The 17,495-nt window shown below is 40.5% G+C and overlaps 1 protein-coding gene and 1 long non-coding RNA gene across 3 annotated transcripts; one reads left to right on the top strand and one right to left on the bottom strand.

Annotated features, from left to right (window-relative positions):
- Positions 1-409: 409 nt before the first annotated feature.
- Positions 410-14,420, top strand: STT3A (STT3 oligosaccharyltransferase complex catalytic subunit A). 2 transcript variants are annotated; one of them, XM_026723198.2, is made up of 18 exons: positions 410-474; positions 3,219-3,331; positions 3,587-3,647; positions 4,475-4,596; positions 4,940-5,085; positions 5,904-5,994; positions 6,961-7,067; positions 7,796-7,960; positions 8,637-8,817; positions 9,479-9,634; positions 10,121-10,212; positions 10,474-10,629; positions 10,878-11,066; positions 11,519-11,635; positions 11,918-12,020; positions 12,427-12,615; positions 13,670-13,785; positions 14,171-14,420. In XM_026723198.2, the coding sequence occupies exons 2-18, from the start codon at positions 3,244-3,246 to the stop codon at positions 14,207-14,209; spliced, it is 2,118 nt and encodes a 705-aa protein (XP_026578983.1). In that variant the 5' UTR covers positions 410-474; positions 3,219-3,243; the 3' UTR covers positions 14,210-14,420. The 2 variants fall into 2 exon arrangements, with proteins under 2 accessions (XP_026578983.1, XP_087795153.1); XM_087939027.1 differs by having other exon boundaries at positions 410-517.
- On the bottom strand, positions 448-749 carry LOC148125049 (uncharacterized). Its single transcript, XR_015744673.1, has 2 exons — positions 633-749; positions 448-573 (listed from the first exon to the last, which is right to left on the bottom strand). It is a non-coding gene; the product is annotated as an uncharacterized LOC148125049 (long non-coding RNA).
- Positions 14,421-17,495: the final 3,075 nt, after the last annotated feature.

Genomic DNA, 17,495 nt, shown 5'->3' with positions numbered 1-17,495 from the left:
AAGGGCTGGGAAGAGCTGCAAGAGCTCCAGCCACTTCCTTAAATCTGGCGGTTCAGATGCGCTCGGGGGAGCTCGCCCTGCCGCCTCCTGCCACGTGAAAGCCTCTGGCCACGCCCCCTCCGAGCTCCGCCCCGCTCACCCCTCGTTTACCCACAGCGACACGTCACTACTCGCGCCTCAACCAAGCTTCCCTCCTCCAAGACAACCAACCCCGTCGGGCCCCTCCTCCTCTGAATCGGGGACGGAACTCGCGACGCTCGGTCCCTCGAACTTCCGCTTTGTTGACGGACGTGGCTTCCGACCGGTCATCTTTTCTGGGGGGCGGGCCCGTCGTCGTGATCGACGCGCCGCTCGGCCTGTAGTTGTGTACCGTCTCGGGCTTCGGGAAAAGCGGGCGGGCTGCGGAGCTGGGAGTGGGCGCGCGTGGAGCGGATGGCTGAGGGAGCCGGGCGGAGAGCGGATTCTGAGTCCCCGGTGAGGAATCGGCGCCCGGAGGGGCGTCTCAGCGTCAGGCCGGGTAGGCGGCGTGGCTGCAGCCTGAGGGAGCGGAGCAGGAGGAGAGGGCAGCGGCGGCTGGGCTGCGCGATCAGCGCTGAGGCGTGGGGGGGAGGAGCCGTGGATGCTCCCCCGACCACCCCACGCGCGATCGGCCCAAGGCGGCCTCTGGAAAGGAGCGGGTGGCTGGTCCCCCCGGGCCGCCGATCGTGCTGCGCGGCTTCATTCTGCATCGGCCGCCGCATCTCCCCTCCCTGCCCCCAAGCCTTGCAGGTAGAAAAGCAGCTCCTCAGGGAATCCAGTGCCCATCCTCCCCAGGCCACGGAGAGGCGTGAGACGGGCTTCTCCCGAGAGCTTTCCTCCAGCCCCGCCAAGAGAATGAATTAAACCGGGAGGCGCAGGCAGGTTGACTTCACACGTTAGCATTAAACCTGGGTCCGTGTAACCCTGGTTTATTAGTACTCCCCCCCCCTTTTTTTTAATGCAAGAAGCCGGGGGCGATCTTGTGCAACGTGTGAAACCAGCCACGTTCCCTCTGCAAGTGGGGAGGTAAAAGGGCTTCCAGGAAGGGCGCAGCCTAATTGTCTTATTTCTGCCTGTTTTGTAGAGCTTTAAGGGCTGATTTCTCCACCCATTTAAAACCCTAGAATGCGACCTTTTATTCTGTCTTTCCGGTTTTGTTTTGGTTTTTTTTGCCTCGGGCCCTTAGGAACATTTTCACTTTTCCTTGCTATTTCTGTCTGTGGGGTATAGATCGTGTCACCCCCAGTCTTTGACAGCCTTTTTGTTTCCAGAAGGGCCCAGGAGGATGGATTTTCAATTAAAAAAAATGCTGTCAGCAGGGCTTAAAAATTTCTGTCTCGATGCTAAGAATAGTCAGATTGGCTATTTCCGGATATTGCACATAACTGATCTTGCTAACTGTAGAAGCAAGTTTGATTTCTTTTTTCTTTTGCTTTGATTCTATTTGGTAGTTCTTTATGCATCCTATTGGTACAGTTCCCACTTTTCAAGACAGCTGAACGTGCATCCAGGTCCTTGCTTCATGCAACATTGGGTGCACAAAGGTCCTCTAAATCCATGAAATTACATCCCTAGATCTATAATTATTAAAAAATTAAAATGTGGAAGGAATCTGGGAGATTAGGTAATCCTGAAGCATTTTGGCAGAAGCTGATCCGACCTTTCTTTCACTGCATTGCATTCTTAATGTTTAGTGCAAATCCATATTTCTGTAAGTCTGAGGTTTCACCTACACTTGTCAAGCTAATATGAGCCAGCTTAACCCAACTCTCCAGCACTGAATTGGGGAATTGGAAAGGAAACCTGTTCAAGTCAGTGGTCCAGAATTCCTTAAGTTGGCTCATACTAGTTTGACAACTGATTTTAAATCTGAGTACCATACTAACAAAGGGGTGATTCTGTATAGACCAATGGTCTTCAAACTTGGCAAGTTTAAGACTTGTGGACTTCAACTCCCAGAATTCCTGAGCTAACATGACTGGAGGAGGAATTCTGGGGGTTGAAGTCCACAAGTCGTAAAGCTGTCAAGTTTGAAGACCCCTGAAATAGACCATACTTGGGTTTTAAAATGCACAGTGGAGTATATATTTAGAACAATTTTGCTGTGGATATTTGTGGTCTTCAATGCTGCTTCTATTCTAACCACAAAGTTCAATTGTGTGCTCAATAATAGGACAACTACTTGAAAAATACCTTCTATGCCTGATGGACTTAACCTGGGATGTTAATAATGTTTTACTCCTTCTATTTGCTCTTAACTGATAATCCCTAGTTCTGTTTCTGATTTTTAGTGGAGGTAATTTTTATTGGGTAATTGCAGTACTTGAATTGTAGCCTTTATAATTCTACTTTGATAAGATTTTTTTTATTGGAAACCTTAGTTCTCATTCATTGCTAAGTAGTTTAAAAGGAAATCTCTGATTGTTATTGAATCCCAAAAGAAACTTGATTTGAAAGAAGTAGATTTCAGATAGGAAATTGAAACAGAAATTACATTTCTTTTTTTTTTCTGTTAGCAAAAATGAACCGTGCAACTGCCTTTAAGCAATTAACTTTAGTCTTGGTTTCGTTTTCATGAAGTACACGTTTCTATAGATCCCCCGACTTTTCCAGCAAACAAATATTTATTTTAAGCAGTGTTTAAAGGTTGCATGAGATAAACTCATGTCAGCGTAACCTTTCCAAACCGCTGTAAACCTGAACTTTTGTGTGAAACCCACATCCAGAAGATAAAGTTTGTGCTAATTTGGCTCTCTCATACGTACTAGGTGGAAAAAAGATAAGTAATACTGAAATGTTTGCTTTGAATGTTTTTGGCAACTGGTGGGTATTATTTCATAACTTGCTTTTTGAAGTTTTAAAAATGGTTAAACAGTGAAATCTATTGTGAACACATGAAAATGTAGAAAGAGAGCCTCATTCAGGTAGCTGTTCTTTGTTTTAGTTGGCAATGATTAGGTCCTTAAGCCACCACCCTGGTTACGATTAAACGAAGCAGTGAACATCTGCAGTGTTTCCTGTTGAACTCTGGGGAAGTATACATAGAATTACACTCATTTAGGTGGATGGATGGGTACATTGTTTTGAGGAAAAATTGTTTGATCCTGATAAAATGAAATCTGTGCCGCTGTCTCACCCCATGCAATGTTTTCTTTTGGTATATTAATAAGGAGGACTTTTTATTTTTTTATACCTTTCAGGTATTTAAGTGTTGCCTTTGCCAGAATGACCAAGTTAGGTTTCCTCCGCTTGTCATATGAAAAACAGGACACCCTCCTCAAGCTCCTGATTCTGTCGATGGCAGCTATTCTTTGTAAGTTTCAGCTTTAAAAACTCTAGCTGGTATGGCTATAACTGTTACTTATTGTTGTTTTTTAATGTGAATTCCATTTTGAATGGAATGTTGTTCTCCTAGTCATATAATCAACCTTGACTTGTCTTGTTTCAACATTTCTAGCCTCTATGTTTCCAACTGATAAATAACTAACATTAAGACAATTGAACCATCGTGATAACCATGGTGCTAAATAAATAATCACCTCTGCATATTCCTTTATTTGTGTTGCAGCTTTTTCTACTAGACTTTTCTCTGTGTTACGATTTGAGAGTGTCATTCATGAATTTGATCCGTAAGTATCCCTCTTGACTCTGATTTAGTTGGAGAGATCAGTTGCTTTGATGTGCCAAGTACAGGTTTTGTTGCTGTAGATTAGGATATTAGAATTTATTAGAATAATAAAGCAGATTGTTCTGCTTCAGCAATAGGGCTTCATGGAAAGTGTTTTTCTGGAAGACAGAGAACTAGGATTAGGGTCAGATAATTTTGCAATAAAAGTAATATTCTAGCCAGTTCTGCCTGGATTTACTATGAATCTTGAGTATGAAATAAAATAGAATTGTTTTTTTCTAAAACTGTTTCTCAGCCTTAGCAACTGTAAGATGTTCAATCCCAGAATTACTCAGCCTTGGGAATTCTGGGAATTGAAGTCCACAAATCTTGCCATGTTGCCAGGGTTTAGAAACACTGTTCTAAAGGAATGTTTACAACTGTGAGATTGACTCAGAATAATGGACTACAGTTGAATGGTTATGAGTGCTATTAGATGCTTTAGCTTCAACTGTCTAGTATGATGAAGAACAGTTTGTATAAGGGGAATATTTGTGTTTTTACAGTATATTAAAGAGTGCATAATAGTGTTTGGAAATGTAAGGTAAGGCTACATTTTCTTGGTTGCCTGTAAGGATTAATTCTTTGTCCATTTGGGATATTTCTATTTGGATTCTATACGAATCTTGATTCCAAGTGTGCTTTCATCAAATTGGTGTTAATTTGTATATTAGAATTGGGAGTTCTTCTACATAAGAACTGTAACCAAAAGGCCAAGTCTGCAATACGAGGAATAGCAAACCATAAAATCTTACTGTCAAAAGACTCAGATTTCTGTTACTCCCACAGGTATTTTAACTATCGCACCACTCGCTTCTTGGCAGAAGAGGGTTTTTATAAATTTCACAACTGGTTTGATGACAGAGCATGGTACCCTCTGGGAAGGATCATAGGTGGAACCATCTATCCAGGTAAGAGTCAGGTATTTCTCAAAGACCAATGCACAATGTATTGTAATGGCGTCACTTTTTAGAATAGTTCTTTTCTGATGTTCTGTGGATCAGAGATGCAACAGGTTCCCCCAAATGGGTAAGCAAGTGTCATTCATCTTTCAGGTAATGCAGCCAAACATAATTAATGTTTATGGTATTGGCTTCATTAAAGAAGGGAAAAGCATGCTTAAGAGAGCCTATAGTCAGCCAGTGATTTTGAGAGCTAGTTCTCTCAGCAGTCCAGTTTAAGTTTATCGAAACATAACCATCCAGCAGGCCAATAATTCTTTGCAAATGACATTCCTGCTTCACTTTATTTCAGGTTTAATGATCACATCAGCTGCCATCTACCACGTTCTGCACTTCTTCCACATTACAATCGACATCCGAAATGTGTGCGTGTTTTTGGCCCCCCTCTTTTCTTCCTTCACCACCATAGTAACATACCACCTCACCAAAGAACTTAAGGTAATCATAAAGATAGAGACGATGTCTGGGAATGGTAGCTGTACTTTCTGTGTAGAAAAGTGGAGACTGGCAAATTTATGTCTAGTTTCTCCTTATTTCAGCTATTGATTGGCCAGTTAAAGCAAGAATAATCAAATTGTATGCTGTTCCAAACTTAATATAATCATTATATTTTGGGAAAGAGGTGGTAGTGGAAATATGAGTTGGTGTAATGTTAGCATATTGGGAAGCATTAAGGAAAAGTGCAATACTATTGTATAGTGGTTAAGGTGCTGGCTAGAAACCTCATCTTAGGCATGAAAGCCAGCTGGGTGACTTTGCACCAGTCATCTCTCAGCCCATTCCACCTCACAGGGTTGTTGTGCAAAAACAGGAGGAGGCAAGAGTATTTATGTACTCTGCATTGAAAAGTGGGATAAAAATGTAATAAGCACAATATTTCTAGACATGTTACACTGAAAGATTGTCAAAGCTTTTAGATGCATTCACTCGTGTTGTTTTAACATTCATGCATGTTGATTTAAGATGGAAGGTCACATGTTGAATACTGAAATAAAATATATTTGAAATGCTTAAATGGGAAGATTTTTGCTGGTTACAGATTAGAAATTTATTTAGACTTTGGTTTACAGAAGAGATTAAATTTTGTAACAGTCTTTATTCATCAGTTCTTTATTTGTACCCTTTTGACAAAATAATAATAAACGAAAGAAAAGTGGTCATGTCTAAGAAATACATGAAGCCTCCCTCCCTACACTTTTTACATATCTTGGAAATAATGTCAGCATTAGTGACTTTCTTTCTTTTTTTCTGCCTAGGATGCAGGAGCTGGTCTTTTGGCAGCTGCAATGATTGCTGTGGTGCCTGGTTACATCTCCCGTTCTGTTGCGGGCTCTTATGATAATGAAGGTGAGGTCAGTTTTTTTAAAATGCCTTTAATAATTTCAGCCTGGAATAAAAGGAAGGAAGGAAGGAAAGATGCTCTTAAGTCACCCAAGCAATACACAGGCAACTAAATATACTTCCCCCATAGTGCCATACATATAGATACAAATATAGAATATTTCTCTCTGGCACTATGGGGGGAAATGCCAATATCTCTGACAAAGATAGAAGAAACTGGTTAGTTCAGTCTTGATTTCTTTGTTTATAATCCTCTCCAGGTTATTGTGTATTGATTGAATGATCCTCATTCATCTCTCAAATCAGACTAATGAAATTAAAAATGGAACCATTTGATGCTAAGTGAGATATAAAAAACATTTGTTTCTGGTACGAAATAAAGCAGCTTTGGATTTCATAATTTTATTGGCAGTAAAATGACTTTAATTCAAGTCCTATTTCTGGCTTCACTGCTAAGTGTTTTTCACATGAAAGCTGCTTCTTGGAGCTTTATTAAAATTTTATTATGAAAAAATAGTGCAAAAGTGTAAGAACCCTTTAAAAATGCATTGTAAAATTAGCTCTCTGTTGATACCAATAGTGGCCTTTATAAAATTTTGTGATGTTTTTAAAATTGTAGAATTATGTTAATGACTGTATAATATGCCCTTTGGGTGGCGTATAAATTGGAAACACGAACAAGTGAATTGTGTGAAGAAAAATGAGAAGAAAATATATGATAAATAGTCCTTTTTTCTTTTTGACAACTCAATGGTTTATTCAACAGTGTTTACCAACTCTGGCAACTGGTAACTTTAAGTAATGAGGACATGTATATGGTAGCTGGAGAATTCTGGGAGTTCACATATGTTAAATTTGCCAGAATTGGAAAACGCCGCTTTGTTGTATCTTTATGATGTGTAATGCAGGCTTATCCTTCTGCACCTTTGGATGGAAAAATTGAAGTTTGACTTAAATCTGATTTATTTCCAGGTATTGCTATATTCTGTATGCTTCTGACTTACTATATGTGGATCAAAGCTGTGAAGACAGGTTCAATCTACTGGGCGGCCATTTGCGCGCTTGCCTATTTCTACATGGTGAGTGATAATTTTTCACTAGATACCTTGAGTCATTCCATCAAAACAGACAAAATTCTGCCTGGAATCATTTCCCAACTTATTTATATTTTGTACATTTATAAGCATTGTTGTAGCGTTGTAAATTTCCGAAGCCACCAGCTTTTGTAATAAGGACTCCATAGCATCATTCTTGAAAGATGTGCCTCTCTCCTTGAGGAAGGAAAGAGGAAATTAATGCCACTGTTCCCTTACTTCAGACAACAGCATGTGCCTTTTAGCCTCCATCTGTGTTACTTGTCAAAGCCAAGCTATTTTTATATTTGTATAAATTGCTAAATAAAGACCAGATTGTTCCTTTTCTTTCGCAACTTTGTTATTTGTTAAATTTACATCACTCACACCTTATCTTTTGGAGCCCAGGGGAGAGAATGCTTCTCTTTCTTTCCCCAATGCTTATTTTCACAAAAATCATGTTAGATAGTTAAGCTGAGAATTCCTCAACAAGCTACACTGAGGAGTTGAAGTCTGCAAGTCTTAAAGTTGCCAGGTTTGGAGGCTGGCTGGGGAATTTTGGGAGTTGGTCCACAAGTCTTAAAGTTGCCAAGTTTGTGGATCCCCTGGTTAAGAACAATAGAAGAAAAGCTTTTGTGTCATGCATAGTGTAGACAGTATCCTAACCCATCAGACACTTGTGGCATTTAGAAATGTATAATTTCTGTGTCCTATTTGTTTCCTCCCCTCCTCAGGTTTCTTCTTGGGGTGGCTATGTGTTTTTGATCAACCTAATTCCACTTCATGTCCTGGTGCTGATGCTGACTGGTCGGTTCTCCCATCGGATCTATGTGGCTTATTGTACAGTATACTGCTTAGGAACTATCCTCTCAATGCAGATCTCTTTTGTCGGTTTCCAGGTAAGAAATCTAAAAGATTGAGGAAAAGGGGTGGTGTAAAGCTTGTTCTGCTCTTGAACTGTTTGTCTATTGATATGGCCCTCTGACAGTGACCGTTGTTGTTAGTCACAAAGTCACATCCGACCCATTGCGACCCCATCCTCCAGGCCTTCCTGTCCTCTACCACCCCCCCGGAGTCCATTTAAGCTCACACCAGCTGCTTCAGTGACTCTATTCAGCCACCTCCTTCTCTGCCATCCCATTCTTCTTCTTTTGCCCTCAGTCTTTCCCAGCATCAGGCTCTTCTCCACTGAGTCCTTTCTTCTCATTAGGTGGCCAAAGTATTTGAGTTTCATCTTCAGAATCTGGCCTTCTAAAGAATAGTTGGGGTTGATCTCCTCTAGGACTGACCGGTTGGATCGCCTTGCAATCCAAGGGACTCGCAGGAGTCTTCTCCAGCACCAGATGTTCAAAGGCCTCAATTCTTTGGCACTGAGGCTTTCTTATGGTCCAACTTTCACAGCCATACATTGCAACTGGGAAAACCACAGCCTTGACTATGCTTTTTTTGGCAGGGAGATGTCTACAGTGACAGTAGTTGAGCCAAATAGCTAATTCGGTTACCCTGCTGGGTGAAGAAAAGTTTTAGTTGTCATAAAAAGTAAGCTTAATTGAGCTTATTCTTTTCTTCCTGTAGCCTGTTCTTTCATCTGAACACATGGCTGCCTTGGGGGTATTTGGTCTCTGCCAGATTCATGCCTTTGTGGATTATCTGCGCAGCAAATTGAATCCTCAGCAATTTGAGATTCTATTCAGAAGTGTCATCTCCTTGGTCGGGTTTGTTCTTCTGTCAATAGGAGCTGTTTTGATGTTAACAGGTAAAGAAACGCTGCAGGTCTTAACAATGCATACCGATGTATTTTTTGTAGTTTCACTGGAACATTAATTCAGTGGATCCAGAAAAATATTATTTTAATGCAGAGTTTCTCTGCTTTTGATTGGATGGGTTTTTCTTTTTGGAGGCTCAATAATCTTTAACACATGAGATAATTTCACTGTGTCAGCATGCTTCTTGGGACATTGCAACTTCCTGAGAAGAATGTTTCTGTTTACTTATTTGAAAGCAATTTATGTTGTGGAAATAGATCAAAACTCTCCAGCTTTTGGATGCTATTTAAAGCCAGGTGAATAGTTGGACTTATTTAGTCGTGTGATTGAAGCTTTGAAGAGTTCTGGATAAATAAGTACAGTCTGGTTTGCAGGAATAGAGTTTTATATTTAGTCAAAATGATTCGTAAATTTGAGGAAGAAGAAACAATAATCCCAATTAAATTTTCTGGGCATGATTAAGAAAAATATTTTGATTCTATCTTAGCAAAACCGAATTTCTAGATTTGTTATAGTGTGTGTGTGTGTGTGTGTGTGTGTGTGTGTGTGTAATTCAGGCATTACATAGGCATATTGAGATACTACTGCTTGAAGATATAACACTACACCATAAATATTTTTATTGGTCTGGTTATTTCTCAATTTTGTCAGGAAAAATTTCTCCATGGACTGGACGTTTCTACTCTTTGCTTGATCCTTCTTATGCAAAGAATAATATTCCAATCATAGCTTCAGTTTCTGAGCATCAACCCACCACATGGTCATCGTACTATTTTGATCTTCAGCTTCTTGTGTTCATGTTTCCAGGTTTGTATAATGTAGAAATGTGTGACAATAATATTATGTATTATTCTTTTAGCTTGCGTCATATGTTTAGTCCTCCTCTATTACTTCCAGACTAATTTGTTAATTGCTTCATTCTATACTGATCTTTGATTTTAATAAAATTTGACTTGACTGACTAATAAAATGTTAAATGTTTTCATGTAAACAATATTCTGCTAAAATTTGGCTTTTTTAAAAGGACCAGATTCTTACTTGGAAAAATAGAGAATTAAAGGAAGATCTTAGGGAAGTGTCTCACACAAAAATTGAGAAAAAAGTTGATCGGAAGATCTTGTTTGGTGCCTTCAAAGTTTCTATTCAAACTCCTAATTTATCAATAGAATAATTTGAATAAAGTAGACTTTTATTCAAAGGCCTAATTCAGTCTTAAGCTTTGTTTGATAAAAATTTTCCATATTGTATTCTGGGCTTCCTTGACAATTGACCTGTTCTTTTTCTATCTTATAGTTGGCCTGTATTACTGTTTCAGCCATCTGTCTGATGCCCGAATTTTCATCATCATGTATGGTGTCACAAGCATGTATTTCTCTGCTGTGATGGTGAGTCCTGAATGTTGGCTTATCATTGGATTTGCTTTTTGGAGAGAATGTATTAGTATGAATAAAAGAGATTGTCTAATTTTACTCCTCATAGATAAATTAGGCAAGATACACTGGGCAAGTTAGAGAGTGGGGTTTTTTTGGTCCGGTGGGGAGTAAATATAATAGGCATCATATCTGATCCTCTTTGCAATTTCACCTCCCAGAAAATGATGTATATACACATGGCCGGATGTGCTTAGTATATTGGTGTTTTAATAGGTTCGTCTCATGCTGGTACTGGCTCCAGTTATGTGTATTCTGTCTGGCATTGGAGTTTCTCAAGTGTTGTCAACCTACATGAAAAATCTAGACATCAGCCGACCCGATAAGAAAACTAAAAAGCAACAGGATTCTACCTACCCCATCAAAAATGAAGTGAGTGGTGATATAAGCAAGCTTAACTGTTTAATATATCAAGGTTTTCCGCCACATATTAAAAATGCAATTTACAACATTGGGCCTACAATGTTTAATTTTACTAGTGGTAGAAGGAGATACCATTGGAGCTGTCTCTAGATTATCTCCCAGAGAATAGATGCTTCTGAAACGTTCGTCTAATAAGATGGTGTGGGCTCTTTTCAAAATAGCTTAGGCATGTTTTAATGATTCCGGTTGCTTCTTAGGTTGCCAGTGGAATGATCCTTGTCATGGCTTTCTTCTTGATCACTTACACCTTTCATTCGACTTGGGTAACCAGTGAAGCCTACTCTTCTCCCTCAATAGTTCTGTCTGCTCGTGGTGGTGATGGGAGCAGGATTATTTTCGATGACTTCAGAGAAGCGTATTATTGGCTGCGTCACAATACACCAGAGGTAATAATACCTGAACAATTGGTGTCTATGCAAGTACATAGATAAGAAAACTGGAACAAACTTTAGGTTCTCTTAATGCTAAAAAAAAAAAAGGTCTGTGTTTCTTAACCACCAAATTTTTGTCTAAAGTCAGCTAATATTGAAAGCATTTACTTATCACAAAGATTTCTGGGACAGCTACAGGACAAATAAATTCTTTGCAAGTGTAATACACTCATTGGTTTGCTTTTATTGTTTCACTGCCTGTGGACAAAACCATTTAATCATCTTAATTAACAATTAGAGAGCATTCTCATCAAATTGAAAAACTTGTGATACAAACTAGTATACACAATACGTGTTTTATAACAACTTTTTTCACCATATAGCATTGCAAATCAGCTCATAAACATTTATTCCATTATTTGCAAGTTCAATGAAATGTTATAGATTGTCTTTTTGTTTGAGCTCAGGATGCAAAAGTTATGTCGTGGTGGGATTATGGTTATCAGATAACAGCTATGGCAAATCGAACCATCCTTGTGGATAATAATACTTGGAATAATACACATATTTCCCGGGTTGGACAGGTAGGTGCTGAATCCTTATGAATTATTTCCATAATTTTCACTGTATTCTGAATAGTGAAGGCATAGGGTTTTTTTTTTAAAAAAATCATGATTACCTTTACACCTTCAAGGCATTCTGAATGCAGGTGTTAGATCCTTATTCATTCCTTTTCTAGCTGTAAATCGCTAGCACGCATTATGATTGCGGTGGTGGTGGATAGATTGCATAAAATAATAACAGCATATTTTTATACCTCAGCAAATTGATGAAGGTTGAATTTATGAGCTGATGTGTGTTTCCAGGCCATGGCATCCACTGAAGAGCGGGCTTATGAGATCATGAGGGAACTGGATGTCAGTTACGTGCTAGTGATATTTGGAGGCCTCACTGGATATTCCTCAGATGGTAATGCTATGTTTTTATTCCCTTGAACGAACCTTTCAGGGTTCCTGAGGCATTGGATTTTGCACATCCCTACATAAATCCACCTCAGTACAGCTGCTGATATATTCTTCATGTTTTCTGTATTTAAAAAATCCAAACCAGATGGCCTTATTAATCCAGAATTATATTTTTCTACTTTTCAACCATCCCATGGCTGGCTGGGGAATACTGGGAGTTGAAGTCACACATCTTAAACTTGCTGAAATTGAGAAATATTGATCCGGAGTGAGATTTTTTCCTGCTGGTGTAATGTGGTTAGTTTAGCAACAGAGAATGATTTTTGGAGGATCTCTGATACTAGGAGGTTAAAGGCTCCTGCATCCCCGATGAATTGTGTTGTCAATTGTGTTACTTTTTTGTTCCACAGACATCAACAAATTCTTGTGGATGGTGAGAATTGGAGGAAGCACAGAAACCGGCAAGCACATAAAGGAACATGATTACTACACACCCACTGGAGAGTTCCGGGTAGACCGAGAGGGCTCCCCAGTGCTGCTTAACTGCCTTATGTATAAGATGTGCTACTACCGTTTTGGACAGGTCTACACAGAAGCAAGTGAGTGATGTTGTCTATAGTTTGCAATATTATTGAGGAGTTAATTTTGGGGACATTCCCTTTTTCTATAGGCTGTTCTCTGCACTTTCTGTGTCTTAGGTGCTTTGTTCTCTTTTGTTCTCTAGAAAATTAGGTTTTTATTAAATTCTCCAGCATGGGATAGATAGTAGTAATCTCCGATCCTTTGCTGCTTCTTTGAGTTGTTCTTTGCTCTGGCTGGCATCTGCCTTGATGGTGTCCAGCCACTGTGTTCTTTAGCAGCCTGATTTCCTTTTACTGCTAAGTTCCAAATTTAATTGCTTGTTTCCAGTGAATTCCCCTGCATTCCTCTTGTTTTGAGTATTTGGGAAGCATTTTGAACTTGGACCACGGATTTGTATTCCAGTTTTATTTCCGGTGCAGCTATGCTTTCTGCCAATAGTCTTTTGTATTATTTGTTTTATGAGAACTTGGAATTTATATCACGAGGTGGCCGTATAGTGCAATCCTCTTTACTCTGTGCTTGTTCTCTCTTTGAGCTTGACATGGAACAAGACACAGGCATAATTGGCTAAATGCCTTAAAAAAGAAAGTTACCTACAGTTTTGAAAGAGCTTAAATGTGTTTTTCTTAAGGCAGGATACATGGAATTCATAGGTCCGTGATAGCAAACTTACGCCTGCTGGAAGTGGCATGCAGAACCATCTCTGCCAGCACACGAGCCGTCATCCCAGATCATGTCCACTGCGCATGCATATGCACCCCTCCCGTCAGCCAGCTGATTGTTGGGTATCTGCTGGACATGTGCGGGGGCTCGGCGTGCGTGGGAGATGCACACACATGTGCAGAGGCATGGGGTGTGCGTGCATGCACGTCAGATACCTGACAATCAGCTGGCTGGCAAGAGGCGCATGCACAGAGGCACGTGTGTGTGGGGGTCACTCATGCATTGCATTAGGGGTTGCATTACACTTCCAGCACGCGAAAAAGTTAGCCATCACTGTCATAGGTTGAGGAATGGTTGGTCAACAAGGGAGGTTTTTTTCAGCCATGCTTTGCTTTCCTTTGTGTTTAGAACGCCCACCAGGTTACGACCGAGTGAGAAACGCTGAAATTGGCAACAAAGATTTTGAGCTTGATGTTTTGGAAGAAGCTTACACCACAGAACACTGGCTAGTTCGAATATATAAAGTAAGTCCACCATATGCAACCATATACAGTACTTTGGGGGGGGGGAATTTCATCATAACTGAGGGTTGTTGTGTATAACTTCAACTACTGACCTCAATTAAGACCAGAATTTCCCCTGTGTAGCAAACTCGTTAAGTGAGTCATGCCTGATTCTACAATTATTATTTTTTTTGCTATAATAGTTAAGTAAATTCGTGCAGTTAAATGAATCATGTGGTCATGAAATTAAACCTAGTTTCCCTGGTGGACTTTCCTTGTGGGAAGCTGGCGTGGAAAGTTGCAAATAGCTTCTAGTTTTTATTTGGCTTTTATTACCCTTTCTATGTATAAAACTGAAAAAAACAAACAAACAAAAAACCCTAAAAATTAAATTTTGTTTTAACAGGTAAAGGATTTGGATAATCGTGGATTGTCAAGAACGTAACCAGCCTTTCAGATGTACCACAATAAGCACTGATTGAGCCGTTGTGAAACAGATGGTTTTTATACTCTTTGTCAGCATGGAACTGGGATTTAATTGCCCAAGGAATCCCATCTTCATGTAATGAACCTGTATTATGATTTTTATAAATACAAACCTGCTACCAAATCAGAAGGAGTAGCTTTATGAAAGGATATTAAAAGGGTGTGGAAAATGTGGATTCCTGTTAATTTCTTTCTACCTTGTATCTTGATAATTCACAGCGGTAGTTAAAATCAGTTTTCCTTATTCCATTGCTCCCTAAACTGGAGCTAGTGTTCTGACCCAAACCTGTTTCCAAGAGAGCAAACACAAGACAGAGGTAGCAGCACAGCCTTTTAATGTTTCTTTTACGAATCCTGTTTCTTCACAGATAAAAAGCCACTTCCACCTAATTCGCTCCAATAAGAAAGAGCCTTGCCAAGTTTTTGCAAGGCTGCCAAGAACAACAGATAAAGTTCCTAAACAATAAATCAAAGAGTCTCCAAACATCAACTCAGATATTCCTAATATCCAGCAGGCTCGAGTGTAAAAGTTCTTTGCCTTCTGCAAAGAACTGTGGTTTCTCAGCCTGCTTTTATCTTCTCAGGGAGGAGCCATTACCTTGCAGCCTTATTCCCGAGTCCCCCGTGCTGCTGCAGCTGCTCTTTCCAGGCACAGGCTCCTCGGGGACCTCTTCCTCGCTGCTGCCAGCCTCCACCATCTCCGAAGGCAGCACTCCACTCCCTGATGGTCCTGGCCCCATCCCTGCATCACACACAGGCCCCTCATCTCAGTCCTTGCTCTCAGCCATCCGCACCTGCTGCCGGCGAACCACAACAGCTAGAAAGAATTTCTGCCCAATAGATCTAGATCAGTGGCCCCAACCTTTTGGGTACCAGGGACCAGTTCCATGGGAAAGGTTTTTCCGTGGACCCGAGGGGGCATGGTTTTGTGTGCTGCCTGCATCCTGCAGGGATGGCGCTTCGCTTGTTTGCATGGCCCAGTTTTTGGCATGCTGCAGCCCAGTGCTGGTCCACGGACCAGGGATTGGGATCCCCTGATCTAGGTGGTCCAAATTTGAGAGCTGATTTAAATGAACAAAATTTATAGCTGCCCAGAGTGACCTTAAGGTCAAGATGGGCAGCTTATAAATTTTGCAAATAATTAAATAACAAATAAATGGATACAATTTGTAGCTCAAGAGGGTGTCAGAAATTGAATTAGTTCTCCCAACTTGTTCTAAAGAATTTTTTTTGTCCATACTCCAGTGATATAAATGGACGGGTTTGGTCCCTAACTGATCATTTAGTTTTGTAGAGTATGATACAAGATACTCCTGATGAAAAGGGGTAAAAAAATCAGTAGACCTCGCTGCTAACACACTGGGTAAATTATGAAAACTAGTTTTTCAGAAATTTTAGGTGTGTTTTAAAGAAGGAGCTGTATGATTGAAGGTGCTCCTATTTTATTTTTGATTAAAATAAAACGGGGGAAATCTGGGAGAGTGCTGCTACAAGTATATATTGCATTGGATAAATCTTAGGATCTTAAAATGAAATATAGGCTTAGACTGCAGGAATTAAAATCCCTGGTTGAGATTGCATTTGGTATTGCCCAGGAGGCTGCTGCAATAAAGGAAATTATGCAAGTTACTGCATGAAGTGGCATTTTGTGTTATTTTATGAACTCTGCCATTTTCCCATCCCTGCTGTAGGCTGCCTTTAAACAAAGACACCCATAATAAAGGTCTGAACAGTTTTATATAAGCCTTCAGAAATGTCTCCTGATTGCTTGTGAAAATAATTTCTTAAGCACTTGTACCGACAGGTCCAAACAACACACCTTAGTTTTGCACGTAAAATATTCCTTGCAGTTCAGGACAATTTGCACCAGGCTTTTTACCTTTGGGGCAAGCGAAACACATCTCTTGGAATGACCACCTCTACTTTCTTTACCTGCTTTCTTACCTGTCCAATTCCAGAGTTTCCAATCCAGATAATGGGAAATATGACGAAGTCCTGGAAAAAAATCCCTTCCCCCAACTTTTTCAAAGAAATGAACCAAAAGCAGAACATCTATTCCAGGTACCTTAAAACCAAACAGGTTGTCCCACAACCATCCATTCTGATGCTTTGGGGCACCCTAAAACCTAACAAGAAGCAATCCTGAGATTTTGAGACTTGGATGGTGCACAATGCCTGGGAAGTCACTCGGGTGCTCCAAGGTTGGTCCTGCTCAGATTAGCACAAGGAATTTTCCACCTCCTCACAAAGAGAAAATATCGCTGGGACGGTGATTTCCATACATCGTTTAGACCAAGAACCAGCATTTTGTTGTAGTCTGGAAACGTTAGAACTGCCTTTCCTATAAACGGCCACTTGCATGGCTAAGGCCATACAAATTATACTCCAGAGCAGTATTTCTCAACCTTCATAACTTTATACAGGTAATTCTCAACTTATGACCACAATTGAGCCCAAAATTTCTGTTGTCAATGAGACATTTGTTAAGTGAGTTTTGCACCCGTTTTACAAGCTTTCTTGCCACCGTTGTTTAAGTGAATTATTGCAGTTGATAAATTCATAACCCGGCTGTTAACTGAATCTGGCTTCCCCATTGATTTTGCCTGCTGGAAGGTCGCAGAAGGGATTCCCATGTCCTTGGGACACTGCAACTGTCATAAATATGAGTCAGTTGCCAAATGCCAGAATTTAGATCTCATGATCACAAGGATGCTGCAAGTTTGCAACCTGCGTTGTATTGACATCAATTCTCAGACATCTCCAGGCAAACCTGCATCGTATTGACTTCAATTCCCAGAATTCTACCAGGCAACTATGCTGTCTAGGGAATTTGGGGGGTTGAAGTCCACAAGTCTCAAAGTTGCCATGCTTGGACACCCCTGGTTTAAAAGCTCCGGGGCACACAGGAGGCAGATTCCGGAGGTATCCCTCGCCACTACTTCAGCCACATGCGCCCAACTCTCTTAGCCTCCGAGGCCGAGAGCAGCTGGAGGGAAAGGAACAACTTGCCACAACCCTACTCACGGCGGCCAACTTGCTGCAGGAGAATGCAACAATTCAATTTAACTCTTTAACATGCCCTTTAAAAAGCACATTTTAATTTTTGCCATTCGCTTTTCATTCTGTCCCTCCTCCTTGCCTCCCTCCATGCAAGGGTCTTCCAACTTGGCCAGTTTGAGACTTGTGGACTTCAACTCCCAGAATTCCTGAGCTCACATGACATTGGAGGAGGAATTCTGGGAGTT

The sequence above is a fragment of the Pseudonaja textilis genome, chromosome 9 (genome assembly GCF_049901715.1).
Source record: "Pseudonaja textilis isolate UNSWEBS1 chromosome 9, rPseTex1.2, whole genome shotgun sequence".
Classification (NCBI taxonomy): domain Eukaryota; kingdom Metazoa; phylum Chordata; class Lepidosauria; order Squamata; family Elapidae; genus Pseudonaja; species Pseudonaja textilis.
This window is presented reverse-complemented; position numbering and strand designations above follow the sequence as displayed.

What these genes read in the sequence shown, in the direction of transcription:
- STT3A (XM_026723198.2), top strand. Translation starts at nt 3,244, where the DNA reads ATGACCAAGTTAGGTTTCCTCCGCTTGTCATATGAAAAACAGGACACC. An exon ending in TCTTGTGTTCATGTTTCCAG is followed by an intron (nt 9,635 to 10,120) that starts GTTTGTATAATG and finishes TCTATCTTATAG; the next exon opens with TTGGCCTGTATTACTGTTTC. An exon ending in GGCTAGTTCGAATATATAAA is followed by an intron (nt 13,786 to 14,170) that starts GTAAGTCCACCA and finishes TTGTTTTAACAG; the next exon opens with GTAAAGGATTTGGATAATCG.